General features: G+C 35.0%; 2 protein-coding genes across 2 annotated transcripts in view; one reads left to right on the top strand and one right to left on the bottom strand.

Moving 5' to 3' along the window:
* LOC149944018 (gamma-aminobutyric acid receptor subunit alpha-6-like) overlaps positions 1 to 23965 on the bottom strand; it is a 74939-nt gene that overhangs the window by 26054 nt on the left and 24920 nt on the right. The window contains exons 2-4 of the mRNA XM_090176268.1: positions 14925 to 15118; positions 12017 to 12084; positions 7312 to 7532 (exon numbers count right to left, since the gene is read on the bottom strand). Of these exons, the coding sequence (XP_090032394.1) occupies positions 7312 to 7532; positions 12017 to 12084; positions 14925 to 15118 (483 nt within the window). The remainder of the gene's footprint in view (positions 1 to 7311; positions 7533 to 12016; positions 12085 to 14924; positions 15119 to 23965) is intronic.
* On the top strand, positions 16998 to 18735 carry LOC149944019 (uncharacterized). Its single transcript, XM_090175266.1, has 3 exons — positions 16998 to 17006; positions 17851 to 18222; positions 18284 to 18735. Exons 2-3 carry the CDS (start codon positions 17922 to 17924, stop codon positions 18379 to 18381), a joined length of 399 nt encoding a protein of 132 aa, XP_090031392.1. The 5' UTR covers positions 16998 to 17006; positions 17851 to 17921; the 3' UTR covers positions 18382 to 18735.

Below are 23965 nucleotides of genomic sequence, written 5' to 3'. Positions count from 1 at the left end.
ACATACATCCTAACTAACCTAAACATAACTAACCTAAGCTTTATACTAAACCTAAACATAACTAACCTAAGCTTTATACTAAACCTAAACATAACTAACCTAAGCTTTATACTAAACCTAAACATAACCAACCTAAGCTTTATACTAAACCTAACCTAAACATAACTAACCTAAGCTTTTTACTAAACCTAACCTAAACTGGAACTAACCTTATACTAAGCCTAATTTAAATTAACCTAAACCGAACCTAACCTAACATTAACCTATTCGTAGCCTGCTTAGCAACAACGTATGCCTACGATGCTACGAACAAGCAGCCAATACCTAACTTAAACTTACCCTATACCTAACCTAATTTTAATATAAACCTAACCAAACTCAAACATATACCTCATCTAACTTTAATATAAATCTAACCTAACCTAAACCTGTACCTAAGCTAACTTTAGCTTTAACATATACCTAACCTAATTTTAATATAAGCCTCCTAGCCTATACTAACCTAACTTTAACATATGCCAAGCTAATTTAAACATAAACCTAACCTTAACCTAAACCTACCCTAACCTACCCTAACCTACCCTAACCTAACCTTAACCTATACCTAACCTTAACCTATACCTAACCTTAACCTATACCTAACCTTAACCTATACCTAACCTTAACCTATACCTAACCTTAACCTATACCTAACCTTAACCTATACCTAACCTTAACCTATACCTAACCTTAACCTATACCTAACCTTAACCTATACCTAACCTTAACCTATACCTAACCTTAACCTATACCTAACCTTAACCTATACCTAACCTTAACCTATACCTAACCTTAACCTATACCTAACCTTAACCTATACCTAACCTTAACCTATACCTAACCTTAACCTACACCTAACCTTAACCTACACCTAACCTTAACCTACACCTAACCTTAACCTATACCTAACCTTAACCTATACCTAACCTTAACCTATACCTAACCTTAACCTATACCTAACCTTAACCTATACCTAACCTTAACCTATACCTAACCTTAACCTATACCTAACCTTAACCTATACCTAACCTTAACCTATACCTAACCTTAACCTATACCTAACCTTAACCTATACCTAACCTTAACCTATACCTAACCTTAACCTATACCTAACCTTAACCTATACCTAACCTTAACCTATACCTAACCTTAACCTATACCTAACCTTAACCTATACCTAACCTTAACCTATACCTAACCTTAACCTATACCTAACCTTAACCTATACCTAACCTTAACCTATACCTAACCTTAACCTATACCTAACCTTAACCTATACCTAACCTTAACCTATACCTAACCTTAACCTATACCTAACCTTAACCTATACCTAACCTTAACCTATACCTAACCTTAACCTATACCTAACCTTAACCTATACCTAACCTTAACCTATACCTAACCTTAACCTATACCTAACCTTAACCTATACCTAACCTTAACCTATACCTAACCTTAACCTATACCTAACCTTAACCTATACCTAACCTTAACCTATACCTAACCTTAACCTATACCTAACCTTAACCTATACCTAACCTTAACCTATACCTAACCTTAACCTATACCTAACCTTAACCTATACCTAACCTTAACCTATACCTAACCTTAACCTATACCTAACCTTAACCTATACCTAACCTTAACCTATACCTAACCTTAACCTATACCTAACCTTAACCTATACCTAACCTTAACCTATACCTAACCTTAACCTATACCTAACCTTAACCTATACCTAACCTTAACCTATACCTAACCTTAACCTATACCTAACCTTAACCTATACCTAACCTTAACCTATACCTAACCTTAACCTATACCTAACCTTAACCTATACCTAACCTTAACCTATACCTAACCTTAACCTATACCTAACCTTAACCTATACCTAACCTTAACCTATACCTAACCTTAACCTATACCTAACCTTAACCTATACCTAACCTTAACCTATACCTAACCTTAACCTATACCTAACCTTAACCTATACCTAACCTTAACCTATACCTAACCTTAACCTATACCTAACCTTAACCTATACCTAACCTTAACCTATACCTAACCTTAACCTATACCTAACCTTAACCTATACCTAACCTTAACCTATACCTAACCTTAACCTATACCTAACCTTAACCTATACCTAACCTTAACCTATACCTAACCTTAACCTATACCTAACCTTAACCTATACCTAACCTTAACCTATACCTAACCTTAACCTATACCTAACCTTAACCTATACCTAACCTTAACCTATACCTAACCTTAACCTATACCTAACCTTAACCTATACCTAACCTTAACCTATACCTAACCTTAACCTATACCTAACCTTAACCTATACCTAACCTTAACCTATACCTAACCTTAACCTATACCTAACCTTAACCTATACCTAACCTTAACCTATACCTAACCTTAACCTATACCTAACCTTAACCTATACCTAACCTTAACCTATACCTAACCTTAACCTATACCTAACCTTAACCTATACCTAACCTTAACCTATACCTAACCTTAACCTATACCTAACCTTAACCTATACCTAACCTTAACCTATACCTAACCTTAACCTATACCTAACCTTAACCTATACCTAACCTTAACCTATACCTAACCTTAACCTATACCTAACCTTAACCTATACCTAACCTTAACCTATACCTAACCTTAACCTATACCTAACCTTAACCTATACCTAACCTTAACCTATACCTAACCTTAACCTATACCTAACCTTAACCTATACCTAACCTTAACCTATACCTAACCTTAACCTATACCTAACCTTAACCTATACCTAACCTTAACCTATACCTAACCTTAACCTATACCTAACCTTAACCTATACCTAACCTTAACCTATACCTAACCTTAACCTATACCTAACCTTAACCTATACCTAACCTTAACCTATACCTAACCTTAACCTATACCTAACCTTAACCTATACCTAACCTTAACCTATACCTAACCTTAACCTATACCTAACCTTAACCTATACCTAACCTTAACCTATACCTAACCTTAACCTATACCTAACCTTAACCTATACCTAACCTTAACCTATACCTAACCTTAACCTATACCTAACCTTAACCTATACCTAACCTTAACCTATACCTAACCTTAACCTATACCTAACCTTAACCTATACCTAACCTTAACCTATACCTAACCTTAACCTATACCTAACCTTAACCTATACCTAACCTTAACCTATACCTAACCTTAACCTATACCTAACCTTAACCTATACCTAACCTTAACCTATACCTAACCTTAACCTATACCTAACCTTAACCTATACCTAACCTTAACCTATACCTAACCTTAACCTATACCTAACCTTAACCTATACCTAACCTTAACCTATACCTAACCTTAACCTATACCTAACCTTAACCTATACCTAACCTTAACCTATACCTAACCTTAACCTATACCTAACCTTAACCTATACCTAACCTTAACCTATACCTAACCTTAACCTATACCTAACCTTAACCTATACCTAACCTTAACCTATACCTAACCTTAACCTATACCTAACCTTAACCTATACCTAACCTTAACCTATACCTAACCTTAACCTATACCTAACCTTAACCTATACCTAACCTTAACCTATACCTAACCTTAACCTATACCTAACCTTAACCTATACCTAACCTTAACCTATACCTAACCTTAACCTATACCTAACCTTAACCTATACCTAACCTTAACCTATACCTAACCTTAACCTATACCTAACCTTAACCTATACCTAACCTTAACCTATACCTAACCTTAACCTATACCTAACCTTAACCTATACCTAACCTTAACCTATACCTAACCTTAACCTATACCTAACCTTAACCTATACCTAACCTTAACCTATACCTAACCTTAACCTATACCTAACCTTAACCTATACCTAACCTTAACCTATACCTAACCTTAACCTATACCTAACCTTAACCTATACCTAACCTTAACCTATACCTAACCTTAACCTATACCTAACCTTAACCTATACCTAACCTTAACCTATACCTAACCTTAACCTATACCTAACCTTAACCTATACCTAACCTTAACCTATACCTAACCTTAACCTATACCTAACCTTAACCTATACCTAACCTTAACCTATACCTAACCTTAACCTATACCTAACCTTAACCTATACCTAACCTTAACCTATACCTAACCTTAACCTATACCTAACCTTAACCTATACCTAACCTTAACCTATACCTAACCTTAACCTATACCTAACCTTAACCTATACCTAACCTTAACCTATACCTAACCTTAACCTATACCTAACCTTAACCTATACCTAACCTTAACCTATACCTAACCTTAACCTATACCTAACCTTAACCTATACCTAACCTTAACCTATACCTAACCTTAACCTATACCTAACCTTAACCTATACCTAACCTTAACCTATACCTAACCTTAACCTATACCTAACCTTAACCTATACCTAACCTTAACCTATACCTAACCTTAACCTATACCTAACCTTAACCTATACCTAACCTTAACCTATACCTAACCTTAACCTATACCTAACCTTAACCTATACCTAACCTTAACCTATACCTAACCTTAACCTATACCTAACCTTAACCTATACCTAACCTTAACCTATACCTAACCTTAACCTATACCTAACCTTAACCTATACCTAACCTTAACCTATACCTAACCTTAACCTATACCTAACCTTAACCTATACCTAACCTTAACCTATACCTAACCTTAACCTATACCTAACCTTAACCTATACCTAACCTTAACCTATACCTAACCTTAACCTATACCTAACTTAACCTTAACCTATACCTAACTTAACCTTAACCTATACCTAACTTAACCTTAACATAAATGTAAACTTAACTTAACCTATACCTAACCAACCTTAACCTATACCTAACCTAACTTTAACATATGCCAAGCTAATTTAAACATAAACCTAACCTTAACCTAAACCTACCCTAACATATACTTAACCTAACCTTAACCTATACCTAACCTTAACCTATACCTAACCTTAACCTATACCTAACCTTAACCTATACCTAACCTTAACCTATACCTAACCTTAACCTATACCTAACCTTAACCTATACCTTTGGCACCACCACGACACAGTTCGTCGGTAATTACGTTCAAAATTTATTGTCATTATTATTATTTATTTTTTAATCATTATAGCACCACCCTAGGCCCAAGTCATCGAGCGACGTTTATTACCTTTAAATCAGGTGGCGTAGTCAACAGCTCCCTACACTAACACGTTACCGTTAAACTCAACCTGTTTTGATGGGAAATGTAAACCGAAGAGCTCGTTGGAAAACCCCTTTAACCAGTGGGGAGACAACTTGTCAACTTAACGCAAAAGAAGTTCTTTCGATTTTTCCCCCAGTTAAAGTTTACTAAGTTTTATTTTAATTTATTATATTTTTATTGCTCCGGTTAACTCGTAAGTTTTGTAATATCTTTAAATCAGTGATTTATTGATTTAAATCAAATTGGCTTAAATAAAAAGATTTTTTTAAATAATTGATTTAAATTCAGATAAAATACAATTAATTTTAATTATTAATTAATAATTCAATTTAATAAACTATAGTTTACTTTATAGCTGCACTGAAATTATTTATCAATTTGTCAAGAAAAAAGGCATAAAACTTTAAAAAATTTATAAAATAATATAAAAATAATTAAAATCAATAAAAATCCGACTTAAATAAAATAAATTCTTTTTCTTTTTCTTTTTAAATTAAAAAATCAACAACTTTGACAATATTATTTTAGTTTCAATACCCGAAAACTATTTTATCCAGCACCCAAGAAGCGAATAGAACTTTCTGCCTGTCTGAATCCAACTCGTAACGATAACAAAGGTAGACGAACTTTTGAAAAGTGAAAATGTGAAAAACTGCGAATTACAATTTAATGACTTCTAAAACATCGCCGTAGACTTGAAAATGCCTTTGATGGACGTAATCCTTTATTCAATAAAATGGGATGAAAAGAAATCTAATCTAGACAAGCCCTCCACTCACCAGCTCCGGGCTGATGAAGTGATTTTTGGGGTGAAGGAGTTAAAAGCCTTTTAAAGACATTTGAGGAAAACGTGTTGACTATTCTGAAATACTGCGCGCCGAAATTAAGAGCAGAAAGAAGGAAATCTTCTGTTGAAGCTGAATATCTGTCGAGCTAGACTCGAAGACTCTTTTGTTCTTAGCGGCGCAGTCACTGATCCCTTTCCTCTCGCGATGCAGTCTTTCTAAAAGCTGCTGATTCAACTGCGCCACTTAAACTGGTTACGATTACCCCCGCTAGATGCCCTTACAATCGGGGCGGGGAAAGGATCGGGGGCTAATGGAAAACAGAGCCATCTATCGGAGCATTTGAGAAACGCCAGTTTCTTAGCGATAATTTGACGATACCTAAGACCACAAGTATATAAAATTTATCTTCCGCAATAAGTGTCCATTTACGATGTAAAAATTCTCTATGCAGTTTTTAATGGGAACTTTTTTCAGACGTTATCACAGCTCGAAATTTACTAACGTCGTAAGTGTATTAAGTCCGCCTACCGATGTAAAATAGTTTTAAGAAATAACAATAACAACGAATAATATTTTTATTTTGACAAAACTTTGAAAAATCAGTGGGAAACTGCAAAGGTAAATTTTTCAAAGAAATAACATAATAATAATATTTAAAAGAATTGTTACCGGCTCGCTTGTACATACAATAAAAATAAAAATATAAGAGTTTCCACTATTGTACAATTATAAATAAATATTTTTAATTGTACAATAGTGGAAACCCTTTTATTTTTATTTTATAATAATTATAATTACACTAACTATTACCGTTAACCTCAACAAGGGGAAACCGAAGAGCTCGGGGGCAAAACCCCTTTATCCAGTGGGGAGATAACTTGCAAACCCAACGCGGAAGGAGTGGTTCCGAGTTCTCACCCATTGTCACATTCTGGGTTCGAACCCGGCTCCTCTTGCTGCGAGGCGAAATGCTAACCACTCCGCCACCCACCTTCGTATGTAGGTTAATACTTCTGTATAAATATTATATACTTTTGGCAATACTTAACTTTTCGTAAACTGCGGCTTTTACAGATAGAGGGTTTATTTTCTAGAACCCGTATTTTTTCACCAGTGTGGGTGGCCTTTTTAAATCTGACAAATCGACGATTTATTTTGGATTTTTTGCGGAGGTTTTCCTTACCTCATAGAGTAGAGTATTTCACCGTTTCTGAGAATCCGGAGTAGTTTGTTGGGGCGGGTGATGGTGTGCAAATACGAGTCTTTGCCGTTATGGAAATAAGTGTCTGGCTTCCAAAGAAGCTCCAGCATTTTAATGTTGAGACTTAGCTGCTCCATGTCTCCCTCGAATTGCAGTCGCTGGTCCACCCATTTTTGACGGAAATAACAATCCATCGAATACGCCTACACGGAATAATCCAAAAATTAATTATTAATTTAATTAATACGGTATCATCAACAATGTATTTTTTACACTTACAAGCAGAGTTCCCGAGTTGTTTATTGCCGATTTGGTTCAAATTCGAGCGTAATGTAGACCTATGAGATATGAAATTTCCCAAAAGGATACGTTGCACCCACCATTCGATTTACCATGGCAACCGAAAATGTTTTTGACCACTTAAAACAAAAAAAATCTCCATTTAAAAAAGCATGAGATTTTCTCGGTTTCACGAAATGTGTAATTTGGACCACATTTAGGTAAATTTCATCAAGTTTGGGTAAATTGGAACATTTTTGGGGTAAAATTGTAACAATTTTTTATTTAAATGGGGAAAAAATCTTATTTTTGTTATAAGTGGTCAAAAACATTGTCGGTTGCCATGGAAAATCGAATGGGTAGTACAACGTCTCCTTTTAAGAAGTTTCATATCTCATAGGTCTACATTACGCCCGACTTTGAACCAAATCGGCAATAAACACCTCGAGCACTCTCCTTGTTAGGGATAAGTACTATCCGCGGGCATTATAGTAGGGCTGTGTGATTAGTGGTTTTAGGCAATCGAGTCGGTTATCGAAAATCAATTTTTTTTCATCGAGTATTCGAGTCGAGTACTATTGAAGTCGAGTCGGGTAATCGAGTACTTGATTCAGGGGAAACTTTCTCTTATTCGGGTAGAGTAACAAAAAAAACCTCGAGTAATATTTTTAAAGAGTCGGGTTATCGAGTACTTGATTAGAAGCTGGTTTTATTAAAGAAATTATGAAATTAATTTTAAAAGGAGTACAAAGTAACTTTCAATGCTGAAAAATATTCCTTTAATTTAAATGAACCACAGTTTCCACAACTTTGTAGGTACCATTTATTGCCCCCCAAAAAGTTGTAAAAACCCCTCTTAGAACTTTGAAGTAACGAGGATAGAAAAAACCAATACTCGACGAGTTTAGAGAGCAGCTTATTCGAGTAATCGGGTTCCCAAATATGCAAATTTTGGTACTCGGTAAAAGACGAGTATTCTTCAACTACTTATTCGAGGTCGAATTCGAGGACTCAATCTAAAAAAAGGCCGAGTACTCGATCATCGATGTTCGAGTACTCACACAGCCCTACATTATAAGCTTCGAGATTAGGAAATATAGCGCCATCTGCCTTAATATCAGTCAACTAAATATGTGAAGAAATAGCAGACAACTTTTGAATTTCTGTTATTCGGTTCAGCTGTTGTGCAGACGAGCAGACAGCTTGATATATTCAATTTTAAACTCGGTCGGTAGGCGGCGCTACTTATGGCCAAAATTTAAACTACACACGAAGCCTATGGTATAATTTACTACTGGCCGGGTTAATGAAATCACAAAGCACCCCAATGTAACTTTTTTCATAACCCAAACCAGCACACTTTTGAATAGAAATTTCATTGATGTTTTTTTAGATATAGCGTAAAACGGCACACTTTTAAAATTTTGTAATTTCGTTGCGGCTTTTTGTAACTTTGTTACAGGGTATCCTAATAATCACGATTAAAAATTTAATACTGGGTGTCCGATTTTATTTCTCAAAATCTATAATAGGTAGAGTTTTTAAATTTTCAGGGTTTACGTATGACGTAGGGAACATTCAAATTATTAATTTGCAGAAAATTCTAAAACGATTTTCATGTTATTCAAAATTGTATTTTTTAAATTTCAGAAAATTCTAAAAATATTTTCATGTTATTCAATATTGTATTTTTTAATTTTCAGAAAATTCTAAAAAGATTTTCATGTTATTCAAAATTGTATTTTTTAATTTTCTGAAAATTCTAAAAAAAATTAATGTTATTCAAAATTGTATTTTTTAATTTTCAGAAAATTCTAAAAAGATTTTCATGTTATTCAAAATTGTATTTTTTAATTTTCTGAAAATTCTAAAAAAAATTTATGTTATTCAAAATTGTATTTTTTAATTTTCAGAAAATTCTAAAAAGATTTTCATGTTATTCAAAATTGTATTTTTTAATTTTCAGAAAATTCTAAAAAAATTCATGTTATTCAAAATTGTATTTTTTAATTTTCAGAAAATTCTAAAAAGATTTTCATGTTATTCAAAATTGTATTTTTTAATTTTCTGAAAATTCTAAAAAAAATTCATGTTATTCAAAATTGTATTTTTTAATTTTCAGAAAATTCTAAAAAGATTTTCATGTTATTCAAAATTGTATTTTTTAATTTTCTGAAAATTCTAAAAAAAATTAATGTTATTCAAAATTGTATTTTTTAATTTTCAGAAAATTCTAAAAAGATTTTCATGTTATTCAAAATTGTATTTTTTAATTTTCTGAAAATTCTAAAAAAAATTTATGTTATTCAAAATTGTATTTTTTAATTTTCAGAAAATTCTAAAAAGATTTTCATGTTATTCAAAATTGTATTTTTTAATTTTCAGAAAATTCTAAAAAAATTCATGTTATTCAAAATTGTATTTTTTAATTTTCAGAAAATTCTAAAAAGATTTTCATGTTATTCAAAATTGTATTTTTTAATTTTCTGAAAATTCTAAAAAAAATTCATGTTATTCAAAATTGTATTTTTTAATTTTCAGAAAATTCTAAAAAGATTTTCATGTTATTCAAAATTGTATTTTTTAATTTTCTGAAAATTCTAAAAAAAATTCATGTTATTCAAAATTGTATTTTTTAATTTTCAGAAAATTCTAAAAAGATTTTCATGTTATTCAAAATTGTATTTTTTAATTTTCAGAAAATTCTAAAAAAAGATTTTCATGTTATTCAAAATTGTATTTTTTAATTTTCAGAAAATTCGAAAAAGATTTTCATGTTATTCAAAATTGTATTTTTTGACCGGTAGGTAATATACTAAAACCTTCAATAAGAAAGTTGTAGAGCATTCTTCAAAGGATTCAAACTAAAATAATTTTTATCTATACTTCGATACTACGAGGAAGTACCGAATGAGTAATTTATCGACTAACTGAAACACTTATGAATTGTAATTATAAACTTATGGTACCGCGTTATTAAAACATCAATTTGGCAACCATTTAGTCTTTTTCAAAGTTAATTTTCGTCGCATCTTTGTTCGAGTATGTTTATTTATTTAAAGTGAATTTATATTATTCAAATTCGGAAACTTGTGCAAAGGAAATCACTCTATGTATAATTTGTAAATATTTGGCAAAGGTGCAAATGTTTGGGACCTGGGGCTTCAATTCAATCTAATCGGATATACCCGAAACAACTTCAAACTCAAATATAGACCGAGTTTTAAAGAACCCTCAACCTTGTCAAAAAAAAGCGGAAAACTTTAAGAGGGAAAACTTTTCTTAGGAAGAGTCAGCGGTACTTAAAAACATCCCACGCAATTTAGACGCGAAAAATATACTGCATTACATAGAGCTCCGACAAAGCCACTCGAGAAACCATCCACTGTGTCTCTCTGCATTCTCTCTTCGGGGAGAGAGAGAGAGAGAGAGATAGATAGAGCTACAGGCGCCCTCTATGAGAATTTCACTTCCTATTTTATTATTATGTTTTTGTCTTTGCCCCTTAACAATGGAGCGCTCTGATGGCAAGACGAGAAATGAAAGGCTAAAGTATCGCGTGTGAGAGTTAGCAATCCCACAAGTGGTTGCTCTCCTTAACGGCTCGCCAATTTCTGTAACCAAGGCCGAGTCGCGAGCCAAGGCTTAGCGCTTTTTGCGTCTTCCGAAGTTCCGAGCGCTACGAAACTAGGCCTTGGTTTCAAATTCTCCTTTTACGCGGTCTTTCGCTTCTCATTTCGTTCGCGTGTATACATTTTGCATCAGCCTTTATGAGTTGGCGGTCGCGGCTTCTTCTACTGAGTCGTTTTCGTTTCGCCGTCGTCGTCGTCTCGACGTCGCGTGATTAATGGGCGACAAGACGCGAAAACGAGCACCTCGTAAACTGTAGCTTTATCTTTCCGACCAACGCCACTAAAGCGGCTTACTTTATTCTCCTCTTAAGCCTTGGCTCTCTCTAGTGTTCTACTTTTAGTATTTGATACCAAGGCTTGCGGTTTCGCATTGAACAATGAACATTTTTATTTGCAGTTTTAACGGAAATTATCTCGCAACGTCTTATCTATTCACAGTTGCGTAGTGAAAAATTACTTCGCTACAAATAAATTTGGAGCGTTTGTTCTTCTAGATTTAGCGAAGACATTTCAGTATGAAATTTAAATGATTTATACCTTTAAATATTAAATATTTGGCGATTAATATTCCCTACGCGGAAATCGTTTGGCAAACGACAGCTTCGTAAATTTAAGAGTGTCATTTTACTCATTTCGGGTGTCCGTCGTTAAATCGAATGTTCTCTTTAAATGACACGGACTAAGTATGGCGGCCGTAGATCAAGAAAGTCCGGGAAGTTAGTACCTATCGATACAAGTAGGGGCGCCAGATCATTAACAAGAGAGTAGAGACTCACCATATCTTGCTCGGAGATGGGTCCCATGCTCCTAATGAGAATGTTGGTGGTAACAACGGTCGCCGAGCCTGCTCCAATCGCAACCAGGAGAAAAATAGAAAAGGCACGCGATGCTTGTTATTATATTGGCAAGAAAAGCGTCGACTTTTCCACCTTAGCTGCAGGGGTCAAAAAGAAATACTTCCAAAAGTCGTATTTATCCGTTATAGTGTTCATCTTGTTAATGGTGTCTTCAAAAATATTGTTCCGTGAAAGTATTTTAACTTTGATTCTGGGTTGTTGATTTTTATAAATCGAAAAAATTATTTATTTGATTTAATTAGGAAAATTTTACTCCGACTAGGCTAAAGATGTCGCTACTGAATATTAGGGAACTTTACCGCTTCTATTTAAAAACGCCTCGCAACGCACGGTCGGTGCATGGACCAAGGATCTAAGGGGACTCACGGTAGGCATGGTCTAAATTGGAAGGCTTACTGAGGCAGTGTTGGAAATAAGCTTTTTAAAAGTACTGGTCAATGTGACCACTATACCCCCTACTTAAAAATAAAATAACTGGTCATGACCACCCTTTTCTGCCCCACCTCTCTCTCCCCCCCCCCCTTTTATTTTACCTATGAAAGTTAATTTTTAATAACGATTAGGAACTATAATGAGTTATATTTATCACAAACCAAAGAGCTTTGATATTTATCAAATTTCTTAAGGAACTTTAAAAAATATTTCATCATCTTCTTGTTCTTCGAATAAAAACAGTTTTACTCCTTTTTGACCTTCTTTTTGTTTCTAAAAGTCATAAAGAAATTGCAGTGTCTTCTATGCTTATTTTTTAAACATATACTTAATGATTGATCTAGATGTTTCGCATTTAGTTCTACGAATCTGACTGATTGTAGCGGAAGAACGTCAAATTGCATTACTGCCAGATGCCACGAAATACGCTCGATTTAGGAGTCAAAATCCGCAATTTCATTGTCTGTGAGAAACTGAGAGCGCAACGCTTTTATCATTTTATCTTTTCGATATAGAATTATACTTTTAATTAAAAATAAACTGGCCATTATGACCAATGAACCCCCCAGGTTCTATTTAATTTACTGGTCATAGTCCAAAATAAACTGGTCTTTGACCGACGCCACCGCCTTATTTCCAACACTGTACTGAGGTACACCAGCCGCTTTGAAGCGCCTCAAGAATTCTGTTCAACAATCACTACAAGAATCTTAGTCGGGGCTAAGTACGTGCGAGAACGTTAGGCTAGGCTTAGTTCATTCTCTACGAAACTACGTCGGAAATAGACCTCAGCGACGCCAAGTTTGTCCACATTGGACTAAAATTAGCCGTGATTTTCCTATTCCCAGTATTCGCGCGTGCTTTTTAAAGCCCGAACAATGAGTACCCTTAGATTCTGGGTCCATGGTTGGTAGCACGTTCCAATTAACACGTGACGTCGAGCGCCCGTCGCCGTTAATTCCGAAAGCCAGGACCTGTAAGTTACTGTTTAAATGCTTGTTGAAATAATGAAAACTTTTCACTTGTAGGGTATGCAACAAATGTTTCCTTTTAACCAGGTAGCTTGTTTGGCTTAGCAAAAACACAACGTTTTGTTGACAGGTGAAAGTTACCGTTATTTCAACAAGCACTATATAAACAGACTTGCAGGTCCTGGCTCTCAGAAATATAACTTCTTGGCAATTTCCTTGAAGATGTTTTATTGAGCGCCTATTGCCTTATTTGCCTAAAACATGACTAATATCAAAAGTGTCTATATTTTTTTTGCGTGAGGTGTCCATCTAGATCTAAAATGTATTACCTTGAGACAGTTTTCTGACGATGTATAATACGGAAATTAAACTATATAGGGATATTAACTTATTTATGAATTTCCTATGAAATTGTTTTAGAAAATCCATACTTTTATTGCTTCCGTGATTGTAGGAAGCTGAACTAGGGAGTCTTCATAAAACTTAAAGGGCCACAGAACAGTTTAAATTATTCGGTTCAAATTTCAGGCTGCTCCTCCCTTTCCACAGCATGACTCACATTGTCAGTCTTACCTTCCCACTTCCCAAAACGGGTAGTCTAATCCCCAAAATTCAAACAATTATTTGGGCCTTTAAATTCGCTTTATCGATTAATGCAGATAGTTTAAAACTTAGTAAAGCGGTCGAAGGGGCTCAGTTAAAGGAGCACACCAGCGTTTGAATTTTTCTTGTTTCCAGCGCAAGCTCCGAAAATAGGACTGAAAGATTTCCAGAATGTAATTAGCCAGACCTGCCATCACGGGTGTTCTCCTATATAACCGAATTCCCATTCGACCGAATCAATATTAAGCCAATATATATATGAACATAGCACCAAGTTGGCGGGGTCCCATCCAACCGAATGAATAAATATACAATATTTTAAAAGTAATATATGCCTATGAGTTAGGGTTAGCGTATGGGTTTGGTTTAGGGTATAGGTTTAGGTTGGTTAGGTTAGGTTAGGCTGGGTTGGTTTGGGTTGAGTTGGGTTGGGTTGGGCTAGGTTGGGTGTTGGGTTGGGTTGGGTTGGGTGTTAGGTTGGGTTGGGTTGGGTTGGGTTGGGTTAGGTTGGGTGTTGGGTTGGGTTGGGTTGGGTTGGGTTGGGTGTTAGATTGGGTGTTAGGTTGGGTTGGGTGTTGGTTTGGGTTGGGTTGGGTTGGGTGTTAGGTTGGGTTGGGTTGGGTTAGATTGGGTGTTGGTTTGGGTTTGTTGGGTGTTAGGTTGGGTTGGGTTGGGTTAGGTTGGGTGTTGGTTTGGGTTTGTTGGGTGTTAGGTTGGGTTGGGTTGGGTGTTGGGTTGGGTTGGGCGTTAGGTTGGGTTGGTTTGAGTTAGGCTAGGTTAGGAACGGAAGAGGAGGAGCCGGTGTGGTCGTTCATAGTTACCTCCGTGTCCCGGCCTCTGATTATTATTGTAGTGGCGCAGTAGATTTTGTAACATTTGGGTCATATTTTTGCTGAGGGCCAAGGCCGTCTCTTGGTCGCTATCACTGTCCGTCCCATTCCTCGATGGGTGATAGCGGTATTGTTGAACGTTGCCAGGTCCCCGCAGAATTCCAGATATCCTCTTGTTTTCCACACTGATAACACATAGAAGAGACACAGAACCAATGGATTGAATATATAAAATTGCACTTGAACCGAACACAGTTTTGTTTTCCATTATTTAACGTCATTGAGGGCTGGTTCTCACAAGGACCAACATGCCGCGATAGCAAACGTCGACGTAATCAATAAAGGCTCAAACACACATACGGTTCGCAAGCGATTTCGCCTGCGAATTTTCGCGCACGCGCCCATGCGCCATGACTTCCATTCTATTTAAGTCACGCGACGCGACGCGATTTGCCTGCGAAATTTCGCGCGCGAAGGCTATGTGTGCATCCCCCTTTAGCTATGACGCGCGTAATAATGTACTTTTCTTCACGCTATATCTCACAGTGTAAAGCTCGGTTTCCACCAGCGCTCGTGAAAAAGCGACACTCAGCTTTGAAACGTGCAAATGTTCTTACGCACGACAAAAAATTAACATTATGACGCGCTCTTACGCGCGTTGGTGGAAACCAAGCTTAAAGCTTGTTTTCCACTAGCGCGCGTCATAATGTTATTTTCTTTACGCGCGTAAAAACGTTTGATTGTTTCAAAGCTGAGAAACACGTGCGCCAGTGGAAAACAAGCTTTAAGGTACTGTCACGCGCGAAAACGTAATTTTGAAATCGATCAATTAAATTGTAAATTGTTACGTTAACGCCATGGGCCAGTCAAAATTCTAAGAAGGAATTCTTCTCTTGAGAAGAGTTCTTCGCTAAAATCAAAAGTAAAAAGATTCTTCTAAAGATGGCGGCTTACGAGAATGCCACGAACGTTGTAAACTAAGCCTTTGACAATAAATATTATTTTTACACAATTTTTTCGACAATATATGAAGGAAGAAAACATTTTATTTATAATTTAAAAGGAAATATTTCATTATAAATTAACTTAACATTCGGTTTTCTCTGAAATTCATTTTCGTCCACAAAAATATCATAATGTTTATTTTCTTCAGCATCAAGTAAACTGATTAGAATATTAGTTGTCATTTTTATTTATAATATCCCCCCTCGTTAGCAGAGATGACGTCACCTCCTGTGAGAAGGACCGTCAAAATTTTGAGAAGTGAGAATTCTCACTTTCAAGGGAAGAATTCTTACAATTTTGACGCGCCCCAAACCACTGTATTAGGCTTAACGTAAATTTTTGCGTCGACCCGAGAAAATTGAATTAGGCCTAACGTAATTTTTTTCGTTAACACGAGACAATGAATTAGGCAAACGTAAATTTTTGCATCGACCCGAGAAAATTGAATTAGGCCTAACGTAAATTTTTTCGTCGACCCAAGACAATTGAATTAGGCCTAACGTAATTTTTTTCGTTAACACGAGACAATGAATTAGGCCTAACGTAAATTTTTGCGTCGACCCGAGAAAATTGAATTAGGTATAACGTAAATTTTTGCATCGACCCGAGAAAATTGAATTAGGCCTACCGTAAATTTTTGCGTCGACCCGAGAAAATTGAATTAGGCCTAACGTAAATTTTTGCATCGACCCGAGAAAATTGAATTAGGCCTAACGTAAATTTTTGCGTCGACCCGAGAAAATTGAATTAGGCCTAACGTAAATTTTTGCATCGACCCGAGAAAATTGAATTAGGCCTAACGTAAATTTTTGCGTCGACACAAAACTATTCGCTAGCGAAACGGGTATAGGTGGCGCTGCCGTCGCTACCCCTGCAGCTTGGTTTTCCAGCGTATAGTGGTGATCAAAATCAAAACAAATCCAAGAAATATGGCGGTTCACATTAACGCTAGAGGTGGGAGAAGTTGTGCGGTCCCTTTTTGCAATAATACTGCGCTTAAAAAACGTAAAACTGAAGAAAATAGAGAAGAACCAAAGCCAGGATTATCATTTCATAAATTCCCAAGTTGTAAGAAACTTTTAAATGTATGGTTAACAAAGATAAAGTCGGGGAAAAGGCCTAGTAAGTGGGCTCAGATTTGTAGCGCCCATTTTACAGATGATGACTTCTTGGAAAGAAATGGTGAGATGCAAATAATATTAATTATTTTAAAATAAATTAATCGAAAAACTCATCAATAGATGGTAGATCTGTAAGAAGACGTTTGAAATGTAACGCCATTCCCTCCCAAAAATGGCCATGTAAGCCAATTAAAGAATCAACCGAAGTTAGAATAAAAGAACGAGCTCAACGACGTAAAGCGTTCTAAAGGTATTCTTATTTTATGGTAAACTTTTGTGAAATAATAAATAGAATAATAACATAAATTTAATTTGAAATCAAGCAGTTCTATGTTCAACATCACCAATAACAGATTCCATTGCTCCAAAAGTTGTTGAAAGCGCAAGTGAACCAGCTCCGGATGATAATGTTTTGTCATTATCAAACTTAGCTATGCTATCTGAAGTAACAACTGAAGCTCAAGGAAAGGACCAATCTCACAAACCATCTAGAGTAACGAATGCGTCTATTGGTGTTCAAGTTTATTTGGACCATGGAAAGTATTTTGCTGGGTCAAGAGTTGGAATTTCAAGCAATGGAATGAGAACTGTTGATTTTGTGTCTCTTTCTGGCATTGGGAAAGAACTATTTGAAAGCCTTTCAAGTGAGGTTTTAGGGCTTGAAAACCAGAGCGAGCTCTCTAATTTTCTAATGCCTGTAAAAGATAGGGTGTTGTTAACCGTAATGAAGCTTAAGTCAAATTTGACATTTGACGCTTTGGCTTAATTATTTGTCATTTCGAATCGATCAGTTTCAACATATTTCAAAAGAACCCTTTGTGCCCTTGCTGAAGTTTTGAAGAAATTTATCTTTTGGCCGGATATGGAAAATATCAGAAGTAACTCTCCTAAATGTTTTAAAGAGTTTAATAATACTCGCATTGTGTTGGACTGCTCAGAAGTACCTATGATGAAGCCCAACACATTTCACGACAGAGTGGCAACCTACAACCATTATAAAGGAACTCACACAATAAAAATTATCATTGGAATTTCACCTTCTGGCATGATCACGCTCGTTAGCGACCCCTGGGGTGGAAAAGTAAGCGACAAGGAAGTCACCCTTGAGAGTGGGGTCATAAATCTTTGTGAACAATTTATTGATGGAATTATGGTTGACAAAGGTATGCATAAAAGTGTAATATGTTAAAAAAATATTTTAAAACTCATTCAACTTAAATTTAGGCTTCCTTATTGAAGATGAATGTGCGGCCAATGGCATAGCTCTACACATCCCTCCATTTTTGAGAGAAAAAAACAGTTTAGTAAGGAAGAAAGTGTAAAAAATCAAAAAATTGCATCCGCTCGTGTTCACGTGGAGATAACCATTCAAAGAATCAAATTATTTAAAATTTTAAATGATAAATTTGACCTTGATTTAGTTCCCTACTGTGACGAAATTCTGAAGGTCATATGTGGATTAGTAAATTTACTAAAACCAATTCTAGCAGATGATAAATTTGATGACTAAGTTTAAATCTTATTTAATGACGATGATGATTATTTTATTAATTTTTATCAAATAAGTTTAAAAATCTTTTATTATAAATAAGACTTCAAGTAAAAATTCATTTATAACATTAATTGATCAAATTCATTTTACTTTTTTTATATAATACTAATTGGCACAGTACAAAATAGGAACTTTTTTGTTTTAAAAATCACTTACTCTTGACTAGTAATGGTAAATATAATTTGAAATAAAAATTTCACAATTTGACTATGTTTTGTTTCAAATAATCTTCGTCTCTTAGAATATCAATTAAAAGATAGCCCTTGGAAAATTAGCATGTTTATGTTTAACACATAAAGGCCACGCTGAATTTGTGCATAGTAGCCTCTACAATCGTTAGTTGGTAAATAAATTCCGTCTTTTCCCATTTTCAAGAAGTTTAATTTGTTTTGAGCGACAGCATCTTCAATTGATATTTTCTTTGCTACATAAGGACTCTTAATCTCGAGTAATTTTATCTCTCCATTTTCCATGTATAATCCATCTGGGCTAAAAGCTAGGAATGGATTATTTAAGTTAATTAAGAGGCCATATTCCAATACTTGTACTTTTTTAAGCCACGAAAATTTGGCCCGAGCAACTTTCTCCAGTTTGTTCCCATTTTGATCCTTTTGGGCTTTCTCTAAACATCCGTTCTCCTTCTTCTAAGGCTCTTGGCTTTTCCCCAATGTATTTACAAATTTCAACCATGGTGAGATTCACTATTATGGAATAAATAAAGGTTAAAATAGGATAATATAATAGAATACCAATTAAATGTTAGCATACCTTTTTGAGATGTCATGTTTTATTTGAACAATATTGCTCCAAGGCCTACTCTAACAATGTTTTAAGTAAACCCAAAAGGACTTCAAATCTTAATGACAGTATATAATTAGAACCAAACATTATGTCTTTAAACTTGACATTCAATCCTACTTACCAAGAAAACACTAATTCGCTGTTTAAACGTATATAATACCATCTCATCAGTAGCACACCACTATTTGCTGAATGCTGATCACCACTATACAGTTACGCGCAATGTGGATAGGGGGCGCTGCCGGAGTTTTCGTTAGCGAATTGCCTTATGCCAGGCCGTGTGAGGACGACTACCAATCCCCCAACGGGTGGTCGGGATACTTACCCCTGTCCCCACGTATCCCCCCGTTGGCGTGGCCGTTACACATATCTCACCCTGATTAATCAGTTATTGTATGTGTGCTGGTGTCTAAGGCCTCGGGTCGACACCAATGTTTGTGTGTCTCAAAAAAAAAAATTTGCCTTATGCCTAACGGATATTTTTGTCCTAGTGAAAAAAAGCCTTAACACTCAAGGAATTAACACTAAATATTAAAATATTGCTATGTGGTAAATGCAGCTTAGGTGAAATATGCCAAAAAATACTTGGAGAAGTCAATTTGCATACTCTGTTAAATCCCGAAACAGATGTCGTAGGCATTTCCACTTATACAACTAAAACCTCTGAGAGGTTTTTCCCCCTCATATTAAGATTCGAAAATCTTTTCCTTGAGTACGTTTTTCTCCTTGTCCTCCGAGTTGCCAAAGTTTATCGCAAAGCCCTCTTCTTAATCCTAAAGATCTGTTCCTGACAAGCTAATTTCTTCGTTAAGCCGCGCTATTTCTGATTGTAATCGCTCCAAAGAAATTGCTTTAGTGAAAAACTCACTGTGACCTTTGAAGTTTCAATTTTAATGAAAGAAAAGTTACATCTTATATTTCTTTATAAATAAGCTTGTCTATATCAGTAATTTGATAAATCATAAACCTTTCCTTTTAAAATCGTCTCTAATTAAGTTTAATTACGTAAAAATGTACTTTGATGTACGTTCGTCTTCCCCGAAATACACCCGGCGAAAATCATGTGACTGGCTCAAGCATCTCATAGGCTGTCTTATCATCCAATCGCGGAGACGTCAGATGGTCTAGGCTCAAGGTTCATAAAACATAAATACGCTAATAAAGGTTGCCTACTTAGCGGGGTTTTCATTTTCCCGTCGTCTGCTCTTCGGTCTTCTACGCCAGCTATGACGTCAGTGGGAAGCCTAAAGACCTGTTGCAACCTTTACTGTGTGTAGACATTGCTTTCTTAAATGGTTTTTTAAAGCATCGTTTTCAATTAAAATTACCTTTACATATGCTAATTAATAAACTGAATAGTCTCTTATATGATTTGCACTATCTAAAGTACAAATGCTCTGAAGTTTTCATTATTTAAAGGTGGCTAAAAGAGGAAGGTCTATTTTTGTTTTTGGGAAAAACTCGGTATTAATAATTCCATTCAATGTAAAACGAGCAATATCTCATTTATCAAAGTATTTAATTATAATTGTTTATTAAACTTAAATAAAATATTTCCGTTTTAAGAATATAAAAGGAAAATTTATTCACAAAGTTATTAGAAATCACTTAATTATATAAATATTACAAATAACTATTGATCAAACTTCAATTTCAGTAGAGTTGTAACTACTAATTTTATGTAGTTAAATATAAAGATTGAGATCAAAACAATAACTAAATACTTTTTTTCTCAACAGTCCAGGTGGGGGCTAGGGTCAGAAGACCGAAGAACCCGAGAGTTAAGATATAAATAGGAAACCACATGGGTGGTTAAATTAAATTACAAAAAGTGACATTTGACAATTTTTTCTTGAAGACATCCACAGTGCCCGCGCACACAATGTCATCTGGGAAGTAGTTCCAGGGAATAATAACCCGAGGAAAAAAGGATAATTTTAACGAGTCACATTTAGAGTTGCGGAGTCATAGCTTACGACTGTTGCCTCTCGTTCTGAAGGTAGAGACCAAATATGAAAAATAAGATTGATTCGGATAATGGAGGAGCTTGTAGAGGGTAACCATATCAAGATAGAGACGACTATCTCTTACTGGAAACTAATTAAGGGAAGTTAGTCTACCTGAACGAGAAAAATTTTTAAGCACGAATTTTGAACTAAAGAGCTGCCTAAGTACACACGGTTACCATTATTATCTTTATTATATCTGAAATAGAGATTCACAGTAATATTTTAACATGCTTTTGTTTTAAAAATCTTGATTAAATTTTCTAATCCGTTTACTGGCTTAATTTACTTTATTCAATCGAGTCAATCACTTAATGATTAACTATTCCTAATTTCTTCAGCTCCTCGAATCGTGAAATCGTCACTGTTTTGGCCTAGGCTTACTACCGGCTAAGATCTTTAAACCAAATAAAAATATATATTGCATTTATTTAAATGAATTTTTGGGTTACTTACTTTAGTTTACATAATTTAGTGATCATAAAATGGTCTTAATGGATACTAATTTCATTTAATTACTAAAATATGTCAAAGATACGGCGATAAGACAATACTACAGCATTGATTTCAATGCGGAAATCTGAGCTTCTGGCTTCCCACTGACGTCACCATCCCGGCATCGGCTGCTTATGCAGCTAGCCAATGACAATTTATTTCGCTCAGTAGGTCCCCTTGGTCTAGGCTTCCTCTATCCGCTTCCGGTTTGAGCAGAGAAGCGTTAGGCCTAGCAACCGAATGTTCAATTTTCACTATCGAAGAGATTTCTTGATTAATAAATAGGTAAATAAATAAATATATATATATAAATAAAGGTATTATTAAAATAGGAAAAAACCCAATACCGGAAGCAGTTAAAGGAAGCCTCGACCACGTGACAAAAAGGCGACTACGTGATTGGATCGTAAAAGAGTCTATCAGATGCTTGAGCCAGTCATATGGTTTTCGCCGGGTGTATTGCGGAGAAGAGTAATTTACATCAAAGTTAATTTTTACGTAATTGAACTTCATTAGAGACGAATTTAAAAGGAAACGTTTGAGACTTATCATATTACTGATATAAACAAGCTTATTTATTAAAATACAAAATACTTTCTCCATAACTCAAAATGCAAAATACTTTCTCCATAACTCAAAATGCAAAATACTTTCTCCATAACTCAAAATGCAAAATACTTTCTCCATAACTCAAAATGCAAAATACTTTCTCCATAACTCAAAATGCAAAATACTTTCTCCATAACTCAAAATGCAAAATACTTTCTCCATAACTCAAAATGCAAAATACTTTCTCCATAACTCAAAATACAAAATACTTTCTCCATAACTCAAAATGAAAAATACTTTCTCCATAACTCAAAATGCAAAATACTTTCTCCATAACTCAAAATGCAAAATACTTTCTCCATAACTCAAAATGCAAAATACTTTCTCCATAACTCAAAATGCCAAATACTTTCTCCATAACTCAAAATGCAAAATACTTTCTCCATAACTCAAAATGCCAAATACTTTCTCCATAACTCAAAATGCAAAATACTTTCTCCATAACTCAAAATGCAAAATACTTTCTCCATAACTCAAAATGCAAAATACTTTCTCTATAACTCAAAATGCAAAATACTTTCTCCATAACTCAAAATGCAAAATACTTTCTCCATAACTCAAAAGGCAAATTTATGTAAAATGCAAAATACTTTCTCCATAACTCAAAATGCAAATTTATGTAAAATGCAAAATACTTTCTCCATAACCCAAAATGCAAAATGTAAAATACAAAATACTTTCTCCATAACTCAAAATGCAAAATGTAAAATGCAAAATACTTTCTCCATAACTCAAAATGCGAAATACTTTCTCTATAACTCAAAATGCAAAATACTTTCTCCATAACTCAAAATGCAAAATACGTTCTCCATAACTCAAAATGCGAAATAAAAAGTGGTTTTAACAATGGATTTTTCCGGTGGTTAAATCTGCTAAAACCAGGGTGGATTAATCCAGTCTGGCTGGTTCTTGCCAACTCTGGTAAATCGAGATTTTAATCTTTTCTTAAGGATTTTAAACCCAAACCCTTTATATAATGCAATTAAACCCTTTCAAATCTCCATATAATCAATCGACGATTACTAAACGCTTATTAAATTTTACATCAATATACGGAATATAGCTCAACCATTCAATGAAGGTCCTTAACATACCAGTATTCACTGACAGCTAATATACTCTTCAACATTGCAAACTAAACGCTCGTTAATTGTCAGTGAATATAACCTCGCTTTAGCTCCACTCTCATTGCAATTTCACAAAATGATGCTCGCTATGACTCTCCCGGTTAGAGCGCCAAGTAATTTTCGTCCCTTCGCGCGGACATAGAGTACGTGTTAGGGAAATGACAGGATAATTTCCCAATGGATTGTTGAGGTTTGACTTGGCCACGCCCTCGTGTTTAATAACGCGACGTAGTTAACGAGACAGCTAAATGACAACGCAAATTTTCCGTTCCTTCCCCCTTTATGACCTGTCACATCCCCCCGTCATGAACCAAAA

Source organism: Leiobunum rupestre, chromosome 5 (assembly GCF_980474605.1).
Source record: "Leiobunum rupestre chromosome 5, qqLeiRupe1.1.hap1, whole genome shotgun sequence".
Lineage (NCBI taxonomy): Eukaryota > Metazoa > Arthropoda > Arachnida > Opiliones > Sclerosomatidae > Leiobunum > Leiobunum rupestre.
Note: the sequence above shows the minus strand (reverse complement) of the source record. Positions and strands in the feature narration are given on the sequence as shown.